The following is a 10,962-nucleotide window of genomic DNA, read 5'->3' as shown; positions in this document are numbered from 1 at the left end:
AATAAAGAACAGTAGCAGAAAGGGAGACACAAGGGAAAGAAGGCAAAATGGAGACATCAGAAACAGGCAACAAATGTCACATTCATCCCTGACTTATGTGGAATGCATTATTTTTAAGAAGGAAACTACTTTGGATTCACAACATGTTATAAAATGGAATGTATCATTTAATATACTTCATTAACATTACAGAATACCTGCACTCCACTTCAATCACAAAAATAACTTAATTACACTTCTAGGTGCTGTGTAAAGACTGCTTTTATCTTAATTTTGTTTTATTAAAAATAAATACATTTATGGATGTAACATGAGGCAAAATAAAACATTATAAAGCAGCATTATTTCGAGAAACATCCTTTAAATTTGAAATGTAAATAAGACCACTATATACAAGTAATTAAGGAGACAAATACACTTTTGTTTCAGATAGCCATCTTGTTGGTTAACACTTTGGCAACACTGAACAGAATGAAATAAATGAAATACAAACACAGCTAACTGGATTTTATTTAAAACTCTCATTTCATGTTGCTCTTTCACCAGTCTCTTAATTTGCTCGATCCTTCATATTTTGGCTTCTTCAACACTGTAACTCCACCATTCTGTATTTTCCAAGACATTAAACAATGTATCTTGATCAAAGGTAGTATGTTAAAATGCAGAATAGTTCAATCAATGATTATTCTTCATAATTATGTACTGCAGCAATTTTTCATGGCCAACTTCTTGTTCAAGTGTGTGCTGGACAAACTAGTTACAGAGACCTCGTCTGTTTTCTCATCTGCTCTTTTCCTCACTTCCCTGTGGAGTGGAATTGACAGTGAATGTAAACAACAGGGCAGATATATCAACCATAGTTAAAGTTATAATAACACTAATTTACAGTGAAAAGGCATTAAGTTTGTAATTGTGCATAATAAGGCTAACTTGCAGGTAGAGTCCATGATTAAGAAAGCAAATGTAATGTTGTTGTTTATCTCAAGAGGGTTGGAATATAAAAGCAGTGATGTGCTTCTGAGGCTTTATAAAGCTCTAGTAAGGCCCCATTTAGAATACTGTGTCCAATTTTGGGCCCCACACCTCAGGAAGGACATACTAGCCCTGGAGCATGTCCAGCGGAGATTCACACGGATGATCCCTGGAATGGTAGGTTTAACGTATGATGAACAGCTAAGGATCCTGGGATTGTACTCATTAGAGTTTAGAAGGTTGAGCGGAGATCTAATAGAAACTTACAAGATAATGTATGGCTTAGAAGGGGTGGATGCTAGGAAGTTGTTTCCGTTAGGCAGGAAGACTAGGACCCGTGGGCACAGCCTTAGAATTAGATGGGGTAAATTTAAAACTGAAATGAGACAACAATTCTTCAGCCAGAGAGTGGTGGGCTTGTGGAATTCATTGCCACGGAGTGCAGTGGAGGCCGGGACATTGGATGCCTTCAAGGCAGAGATCGACAAATTCTTGATCTCACAAGGAATCAAGGGCTACGGAGAGAGTGCAGGGAAGTGGAGTTGAAATGCCCATCAGCCATGATTTAAATGGCGGAGTGGACTTGATGGGCCAAATGGCCTTACTTCCACTCCTATGTCTTATGGTCTTATAAGGTGAAGGAAAACATTATATTGGTTTCAATGATAGTTCTGAGATTGGAGCTCTGGCATAATACCACAATAACCAAAAAAGTAGGACAATCTTTGTTCTGTATCCAATTATGCTACACTTAAACTGTCAGTGGGTAATGTTTATTCTGGGTGCCTAAAAGGGAAATGCATTCCTGTCCACAAAACGAATATTCTTTGCCTCAATAAGCACAGAAGAAAATCCTTCAGATAGATAGCCAATTGGCATTTAACTATTCTTCAGAAATGTGGTATAACCAAAAAAAAGCAGAAAAGTCTTAGAACAAAATATACTTTAAGAAATGATTTTGTTCCGTGTGCAACTTGGTGAAACTTAGATCAGGGTCAGGAGAACTAAAATGGCAGGTGCTTTAAAAAAATGCACTCACAAAGTTAGCTTATGTTACTATTAGCAATTTCTGCACGAGACCACACAAATCTGTTAATTTCAATCTTCACTCTGTTCTACATTGTCAGCTAGAAAAGTACTACAATTAACTTCAGCTATCTTGACTCAAAGACACAGCAAACATAAGTTCTTGAGGCTTAATACTTTCCAGAAGCCGATATCAAAATCCAGGTCAGTTGATATGGAATGAAAAATGTTGAGCTAAATGATGGTGCTTTAGTAGTCGAGAACTTGTCAAAGCTCTTGCGTATAACTCACGCCAAGAATGAATTGGTGGAGGCAGTAGCATTGTGGTAATGTCACTGGCTGAAGAATCTAGAATCCAGACTTATGGTCTAGGATCATAGTCTCAGACATTTACAGCATGGAAGAAGGCCATGTGGCTCAACATGCCTGTGCCAGTCAACAAACACATGACTACAATCATCCCATTTCCAGCTTTTGGCCCATAACCCTGGAAGCTTTGGCAACAGAACTGAATATTTAAATATTGCTTAAAAATTCCAGGAGTTTCTGACTCAACCACCCTTTCAGACAATGAGTACCAGACTCTTGTATTCTACCTCTTAAATCTATGCCCACTCATTACTAACCCTCTAGTAATGGAAAAAGGAGTGCCTTACTGTCCACACACTCTGCACCCCTTGAACTTACACCCTCTCAATCTTCGCAACTCCAAGGAAAACAACCCCAGCCAATCCAACCTTTCCTTGTAACTGAGATCTTCCAGCCCAGGCATATCTTGGTAAATCTCTTCTGCATCATTTATAGTGCAATCACATTCTGCCTGTAATGTGGTGACCAAAACTACATGCAGTACTCCAGTGACGTGATTGGCATTTCAGATAGAGTACAAGAATAAGGAGGTTATGCTGAAACCATGTCTCAACTAATGAAAGCAATTACCCCACATGCCTTCTTAATTGCCTTATCCACCAGCCCTGCTCCTTTCGGAGATCTATGGATATACACACTAAGGTCCCTCTGACTCATCTGAATGGGTCCTACCATACATACTGTGATTCCTTGCCTTGTTAGCTTTCCAATAAGACTTCACTTCTCTGTGATGAATTCCACTTGCCATTGTTCTGCACAGTTGATCAGTTAAATGATTCCCTTCTGCAGCTCATGCTATCCTTCTCATTATTTAGCACCTGATCAATTTTTGTGACATCTGCGAACGTCTTGATCATATCTGTGCATTTATATCCAAATAATTAATGTACATAACCAACTGCAAGGACCCCAGCACTAAGCTCTGCTGAAGCCCACTAAAAACAGACTTCCAGTCACAGAAATCTCTCTACCATCATATTCTGCTTCCTGCTTCTCAGCCAGTTTTGGATCCAATGTGCTGCTTTGCGTTGAATTCATGGGCTCCTACTTTTTTGACTAGCCTGCCATTAGGGACTTATCAAAAGCCCTTCTAAAGTACACGTAGACCAACATCAAATGCATTACCCTCATCAAAACTCACTATTATCTTTGAAAAAACATCAAATTCATCAAAGCCCACTTTCCCTTAACAGATTCATGTTGACTATGAACTTGTCCCTCCAAGTACAGACAGAACTCTGAGGATCAGAATGTTTCTAATGACTTCCCCAATCAGAGCTTAGACTGATTGGTCTGTGATTTCTTATTCTTATCCTCCACTCTTTTCTAATAATGGGGCAACATTAGCAGTTATCCAATCATCTGGCACCACACTGCATGACCAAAGAGGACCTGAAGATCACAGCCAAGCCCTTGATAGCTCTCCCCTTGTCTCCCTCAATAGCTTGGGAAACATCTCATCTATGGATATGAATGTATTCATTTTTAAAGCTGCTAAACCTGTGAGGCCCTTCACTTTCTCACTGTGTTAACTTCTTGTATTTCAGTGTTCCACACCAATGTTTATAGTTGCATCATCCTTTTCAATTCTGAATACTAATGTAACATGTTCATCAAGAACTGTACTCACATTTCCCAGGTCCACACACAGATTACCTTTATGGTTCCTAATGGGCCCGATTCTTTGTCTAGTTATTCTCTCACACTTTATATATTTAAACAACCCTTTCTTATGCACTCTCTTAGCTTTCCTAATTCTCTTTTCAAGTTACTCCCCATTGCTATTTTTTCCCCCAATCCCACCCTTTTTGTCCCTTGACATCCGGGGTTTTCTGGTCTTAGTTAACCCTTCGTGTTTATGCGAACATCTTTACCCTGTACTCTCACCATTTCTTTGTTGATTGCCTCACACTGCTCTTACACAGTTTTATCTGCAAGTAGCTGCTCACAGTCAGCATTTACCAATCACATCTTGCCTTAACTTTACCCTAATTTAGAACTTTTATTCATTGCCTATCATTATCCTTTCCCATAATGATCCTAAATCTAATTGACTTATGGTCAAAACCTCCAAAATGTCCTTTTTACTGATATAATTTACACCTGCCCCATTCATTTCAGAATATTTGGTTCAAAACTGCTCACCCCTCTGGTTGGGCTTTCCACATTTCAGCTAAAAAATATTCACCTGCATGCATACTAAGAATTTTGCTCCCACCCAATGTTGTGCACTAGAACCATGCCTGTTAATAGATGAGTAGTTAAAGTTCCTTACTGTTACTCCATATAGTGCACACCAAACAAAATTTCCCCCTTTTTGTTTTCTTTACTTCTACCTCATTTGGTGATCCTTCCAAGACATCATCCTTCCTCACTTGTACAATTGATTCTTTGAGCAATATTGCGACTGCCACCACCCCTAATCCTAATTCTCCTGCTAAACCTCCCCAACAGTATTCTCCATGAGGATACTGGTCCTGTTCCTGTTTAGATTTAACCCATTCACCTCATACAGATCCCACCTCTCCAAAAACCAACTCCACTGAGTGGTTGTGAACCATGAGTCATGGAGAAGCCAGTCTGACTGCATCAAAACCATGGGGAACTGGGCAAGATCAACCTCGCAATAGTATCAGCCAGGCTTTCTAACTGCATGCTTATCATGCACTATTGTATACTGTTGCAATTGAGTCTTGACTACAGTTTTCAAATGGCCTTGGAGTCTTTCAAATGGAATGAAAATCTATACCTAAGGTACATCTTACAAACCAAACAATCTTTCTTCAAAGTTTTCAAGAAGATTTGTAGCCTGGGATGTGGACGAGGTTGTAGACATGCTTGCTGAGCTGATGAGTTTGATTGCAAACGTTTCATTACCCTGTTAGTTAGCATTGTCAGTGCACCTCTGGTGAAGTGTCAGTGTTCTGTCCCACTTGTTCTTTACATGCCTCAGTTTGCTGGGGTGTTTGGTACCACTTCCGGTTCTGATTCTCAGTGGTTTGTACATGTGGTCTAATTCAATGTGTTTGTTGATGGAGTTGCAGTTGGAATACCAGGCCCCAGGAATTCCCTGGTGTGTCTGTTTGGTTTGTACAATTATGGGTGTGTCATCCCAGTCAAATTAGGGTCCCTCGCCTGTATGTAGTGAGACAAGTGAGAATTGGTTGTGTCTCTTGGTGGGTGGTTGATGTTAGTATATCTGTATAGTCAGTTTTGTTCTGTTTTGGCCTATGTAGTGTTTCTCACAACCTTTGCATGGTATTTTGTATATTACACCGGTTTTGCTGATTTTGGATATGGGATCTTTTAAGTTCGTCAGTAGCTGTCGCAGAGTGGTTGTTGGTTTGTGAGCTACCCTGATACCTCAGAGTCTGAGTAGTCTTGTGGTCATCTCTGAAATGTCCTTTATGTGCGGTAGGGTGATTAGTGATTCTGGTTGTGTTATGTCTTCCTGTTGTGGCCTATCTCAGAGGTAACAGCGGATTGTGCTTTTCTGGTATCCATTCCTTTTGAAGACTCCATATAGGTGCTCCTGTTCTGCTTTGCGTAGTTCTGGGTTGCTGCAGTGTGTTGTAGCTTGTTTAAATAGTGTCCTGATACAGTTCCGTTTGTGGGCATTGCAGTGGTTGTAGTGTAATTGAGTATCTGGCCCGTATGTGTAGCCTTTCTGTATACGCTAGTCTGGAGTTCCCCATTGTTTTAGCGTTCCACCATTATGTCCAGGAAGGGTGGTTGGTTGTTGTTCCCTTCTTCTTTTGTGAATTTTATCTGGGTAAGGATGTTGTTTATGTGTTGGTGGGTTTCTTCTAGGTTTGTGTGTTTAATAATTACGAAGGTGTCAGCTACATATTGGGCCCAAAGTTTGGGCTGCGTAGTGGGGAGCGCTATCCATTCTAATGATTGCATTACTGCTTCTGCAATCAGATACTGGGGATCCCATTGGGTTCCATTGTTACCTAGCAGGGTGATGAAACATTTGCAAGCAAACCCACTGGCTCGGCAAGTATGTCTACAACTTAATCTTTCTTCAAAAAAAAAGCAGTCTCCAATGGGAAATTAAAGGACTCTTTAAATAAAAACACCCTGTTATTGTTACTGGAACTGTTTTTCTCTCTCTCTCTTTTGTCCATGAACATTTTGGGCCTGAACAGCTCTGAGAATACACAACAATTTGCAAACCTGTCCAGCACTAAAAATAACTGAACCAGAACAATAATAAATTGTTTTTTAGTAATAGCAAAATTTAACCACAATCCCATTCACTCAAGAAACTTATACATACTCAGAAAAATAGAGCTGCATGGAGTTTTTCAATACAGTAAGACAGAAGATATTCATTCCTATTTACAGTTATCTGATACAAACACACAAATGACAAAATAAAAACATTCTTCACCTTTTCACATCAATTATTCAGAACATTCAATGTTAAAAATAATTATTTTTCTATATCTATACATAACAGAATATGAATAATCAGAAAACAGCAGAGGAAATTACTATTAAAAGAGTTGAGCATAAAGAAGCATGTAGCACAATGGAGCATTATTTTATATACATTCTCAATTTTGCTGAAGTTCTATTTCTGCCATGAATATGTCGGAACACAACGAGTACAATGCAAGTACCTTCCTAAAAGGCTGATGGAAAAGGTGCAGGAAGAATTGCTCCAAATCATTCTTGTGCATCTCCCACCAACTACAAATAGAGCAGTCATCTGTCTAGCCCCTTTCTCAACATATTCAATGTCTTATTTCAGTAAGGCGCCATAAAATGGTAACACCAAAAATTAAAAGTGTGGTTGATTAAATTGAAGAATATGTAATTGAGATTATGCCCAGAGAAACACCACCCCTGCAGGACATCAAATTGCCAGATCCGTGTTAAATTACTACAAGATATTAAATGATTTCATCTTATCTTCACATCGACAAGAATAGCAGTGTCCAGGTGGTAAATAGTAAATTTTTATTGTAGGTACTGGTATTGCTCTGAATAAATAAGACCTACAGGATATTACAGTTGGATGGTATCCACATGGATTTTGTCAACACTATACGCAAACCAAAGTTTAAAATGCAAGGCCACATTTCATCGAATGAGAGTAATTCGCTCATTTTACGCCCCTCACATTATTCACTGAGGGAGTTTGTTATAAAGTCACATGGTTACAACATGTTATTTCAAACCATTTTTTCAATTAATTATTTTGTAATATTAATAGAAACATCATTGAGATGTGTAGAGTTTTGCATTTACTTTCCAGATAAGTAGGGATCCTCACTGGAACTATGATGTGAAGTATTATATTTATAGCAGTATAGAACCTAGAATCGCAGTGTTTTTGGTAATAGAACAAATACTATGTTATTCTTACTTTGGATTCCTGTAACTGTTCATAAGCAGTGAGGACAGGGAAAATGAATTATCTCAATATGTGACTACAATGAGCATTACCTTTTGATTGTCTGTGGCCAGCCTCCCAATCCGAACCCACTTGTTAACTTGAGATAGCAATAACTGCAGGTGCTGGAGTCAGAGATAACACAGTGTGGAGCTGGAGGATCACAGAAATTTGCCATTTCTGAAGAAGGGTCCCAACCCAAAACATCAGCTTTCCTGCTCCTCTGATGCTGCCTGGCCAGCTGTGTTCCTCCAGCTCCACACTTTGTTACCACTTGTTAACTTGTAACTTTAGTCCCTAACACATTAACATCTAGCTTCCACATTGGTATCTCATTAGTTAAGAACAAAGAAAAGGCTAAAGTTGAGAAATTTACATTGGACCAATTAAAACTGTCCTGGTAAATCCCTATCATTTTTATTTGATCAAGCACATCCAAGCCAAACACTTTAGGTCTCTTTTTACATCATTCTAGATAGAAATTTGATGCAAAAATCTTTCTTTGCCTCATTATTCACAAAATAAGCAGCTCATTAGCCAGAAGGAATAGTCAGAGTTTGACTAGGCTATTATCTGCACATTCTATCAAAGTGCCTTTGATCTTTTCCTCTACCTAATGCATGTTTCCAGGAACCTACTGATCGAGTTAATAAAATCAATGCTTACCGAGCGAGGTGAAGCACTGCTTCAATAATATTTGAGCCATCTTTGGCACTTGTTTCGCAAAACAGTGCATTGTATGTCTATTAGGAAGCAAAAAAAAATGAAAAAGATTCACTCTTATATTTAATATCCTCAGTGAAAAGATTATCATAACAAATAGAAAATAAATCACAGCTTTGGCTTTAGACACCCACTCTCCAAATTTAAAACAAAAATATTCTTACTGACTCAGCTAATTGCTTTGCAATACACCACTCAAACATTGATAGAAAGAGACAAAAAATTCGAATGTTTTAGTCTTGCACTCAAGACTGACATATAAAACCAAACTCTGAACCAGGACTCTAATTCAGACGATATCCGGAATCTGCTGATTGGCTGAAATGGAAATACAGCTTGTTCTGTTAATGATCAATTTTAGCATGCTGTTTAAACTCAGGCCAGGTAGATCCACTAATTGATCAGGGCATTGCCACAGGAAAGGCAGTTTCCATAATCCTTTCTCAATTAAAAAGGTGCAGAATATGCACAGATTCCTTTTCTTACACAGAACACAGTCCTGTTTGTAAATATTTGTAGTTTCTAACACACCACTCCAAAATAACATTAAACTGATTTCTGGTGCCATGCTTCGCACAGTCTGGATTATCTGATAAATACAACCCAATAGCAGAATCGAATCTAGTGTTGGAGATTTTGTCTTGAGTTTTGCAAGCACAGGTTAAGTGAGCAGTCAACAACCTGCACACTTTTTACATCAGTCAGTCAAAGGGACATGTAGTCTGTCTATCCTGAAGCACACAGCTTATGTACTTGGCATCACACTGATGCTGAAATTACTAATCTGGGTAGGAGGCATAATGTCTTTTTGGCTTGATGACAGTAGACTTGTTAGTGGAGAATACCATTCATGTGTCTAGTGCAAAGTAGCATTCTGAGGCTTCAACTGTTGCTTAAATATTTTGATATCTCTTCCCCTCCCTTTCAAGGTTTGGTTTCTTGCAACCCAGTGTTAATGACTGACTCAGTTCTTTGATTCTCACCATGGCCAGTTTCTCGCCATAACTTGGAGGGACTGACTTCTGCACTTCTTGTGAGGCTCTGTTCCGTAGATCTGCTTTGTTCCCCACCAACATAATGGGAATATTTTCACTGGTTGAACCCTTTAAATTAAGCAAAAAATGAGTAACATCATCTTATTGTATACTTATAGTATTGGATAAATTATCACTGTTTTCCCTGAATCTCTTCATTTAACACACTGTTTTTTTTAAATTCTCGTTTTGAATGGAACTGGAAACCTAAATAACATATTCATGCTATCAACGCTACATGTAAGTGATGTGATGTTGTTAATATAATAATCCTTTATCTTATATGACTATTATAAATGCAAACTGGAAATTTTAAAATTAACAAACCCTTCTTTCTTTTGGCCTTTACTTTTTATTTTGATTCAGATTCCCTTCCAGATAAGCCAGCTCTGAAGAAATTCTTATGGACCCAAATCATTTAGCCACTTTAGATGTTGCTCAAGCGCAGTAATATTAACTTTATTCAGTTTTAGCTGATTTTTCCTTAATTCATCCAAAAGTGCTGACAAATGTTTGTTTCTAAATATCATTTTAAAAATTGAACCATAATCCCTATGGTGTGGCTTGAATATTCAATGCTTTGGGAATGCGGGGGTGGGATAGAGTCTGCCCCTCTAATCCAGAGGCAGATCATAGATGGCCATAAGTGCAGATGAGCACATGAGTGCCAAGTGTGCTGGTTAAAAAGGTCTACCTAACTCTTACTTATTACCTCCATGCCAACTCATATTATCCACCTACCCCTTGCCTTCATGACCTCTTCATACCATATCAATAGCTATTCATCCAATATTCAGTATGGCTAAATCTATGGAGTCAGGTGGAGATGAGGTAATAGTAAAATTTAATAGATCTCTTATTCTGACAACAAAACTAAATATAATTCTCAGTAATGAATTCCAGAATTTTTAAATTCCAGAATTTGTTATGAAACAAAATTTCTAGTCAGTAACCACATCAAAAACAGCTACTCCACTAATAGTCTCTTTCAGCTGTTGATCAAAATTTGAACTGTCACCCTTACTGACACAAGTGCTTTTCTGCCATCTGAAACTCAGCTAAACATTCATAATGACCCTGCTGTAAGAACATACTTGAGAAATGTGAACAAAAACTCTAATGGCACTGCTAACTCTGTTAGCTTCAGTCTATTTATTTTAATATTTAAAGGAAAAAGAATTTAAATAACTTCAGATCATGACCTGTAAACCAAACTATACATTCTTTAAGACTCCTTCTGTCAACTCAATAAATTTGTGACCCCACATTGCAAGTCGCCCTTGGAACAATGAAAATGAGGTCTTTTTGAACTCAACAATAATTTCAAATGGGCCTTCTGAGCTTGGTTTTCCTGGCTTTGTGATTCATACCTTGTCCACTTCCAGATAGAAAGAATGTGATCTGTCAGAAATCTGGTTGGAACCTCCACATCCA

The 10,962-nt window shown here is 38.2% G+C and overlaps 1 protein-coding gene across 1 annotated transcript in view; it reads right to left on the bottom strand.

Moving 5' to 3' along the window:
* Positions 1–206: 206 nt before the first annotated feature.
* Positions 207–10,962, bottom strand: part of rasef (RAS and EF-hand domain containing) — a 60,779-nt gene continuing 50,023 nt past the window's right edge. The window contains exons 16-18 of the mRNA XM_048525300.2: positions 9,478–9,597; positions 8,438–8,514; positions 207–804 (exon numbers count right to left, since the gene is read on the bottom strand). Coding sequence (XP_048381257.1) covers positions 696–804; positions 8,438–8,514; positions 9,478–9,597 — 306 coding nt within the window. The 3' untranslated portion in view covers positions 207–695. The remainder of the gene's footprint in view (positions 805–8,437; positions 8,515–9,477; positions 9,598–10,962) is intronic.

Source organism: Stegostoma tigrinum, chromosome 3 (genome assembly GCF_030684315.1).
Source record: "Stegostoma tigrinum isolate sSteTig4 chromosome 3, sSteTig4.hap1, whole genome shotgun sequence".
In the NCBI taxonomy this organism is placed as follows: Eukaryota; Metazoa; Chordata; class Chondrichthyes; order Orectolobiformes; family Stegostomatidae; genus Stegostoma; species Stegostoma tigrinum.
This window is presented reverse-complemented; position numbering and strand designations above follow the sequence as displayed.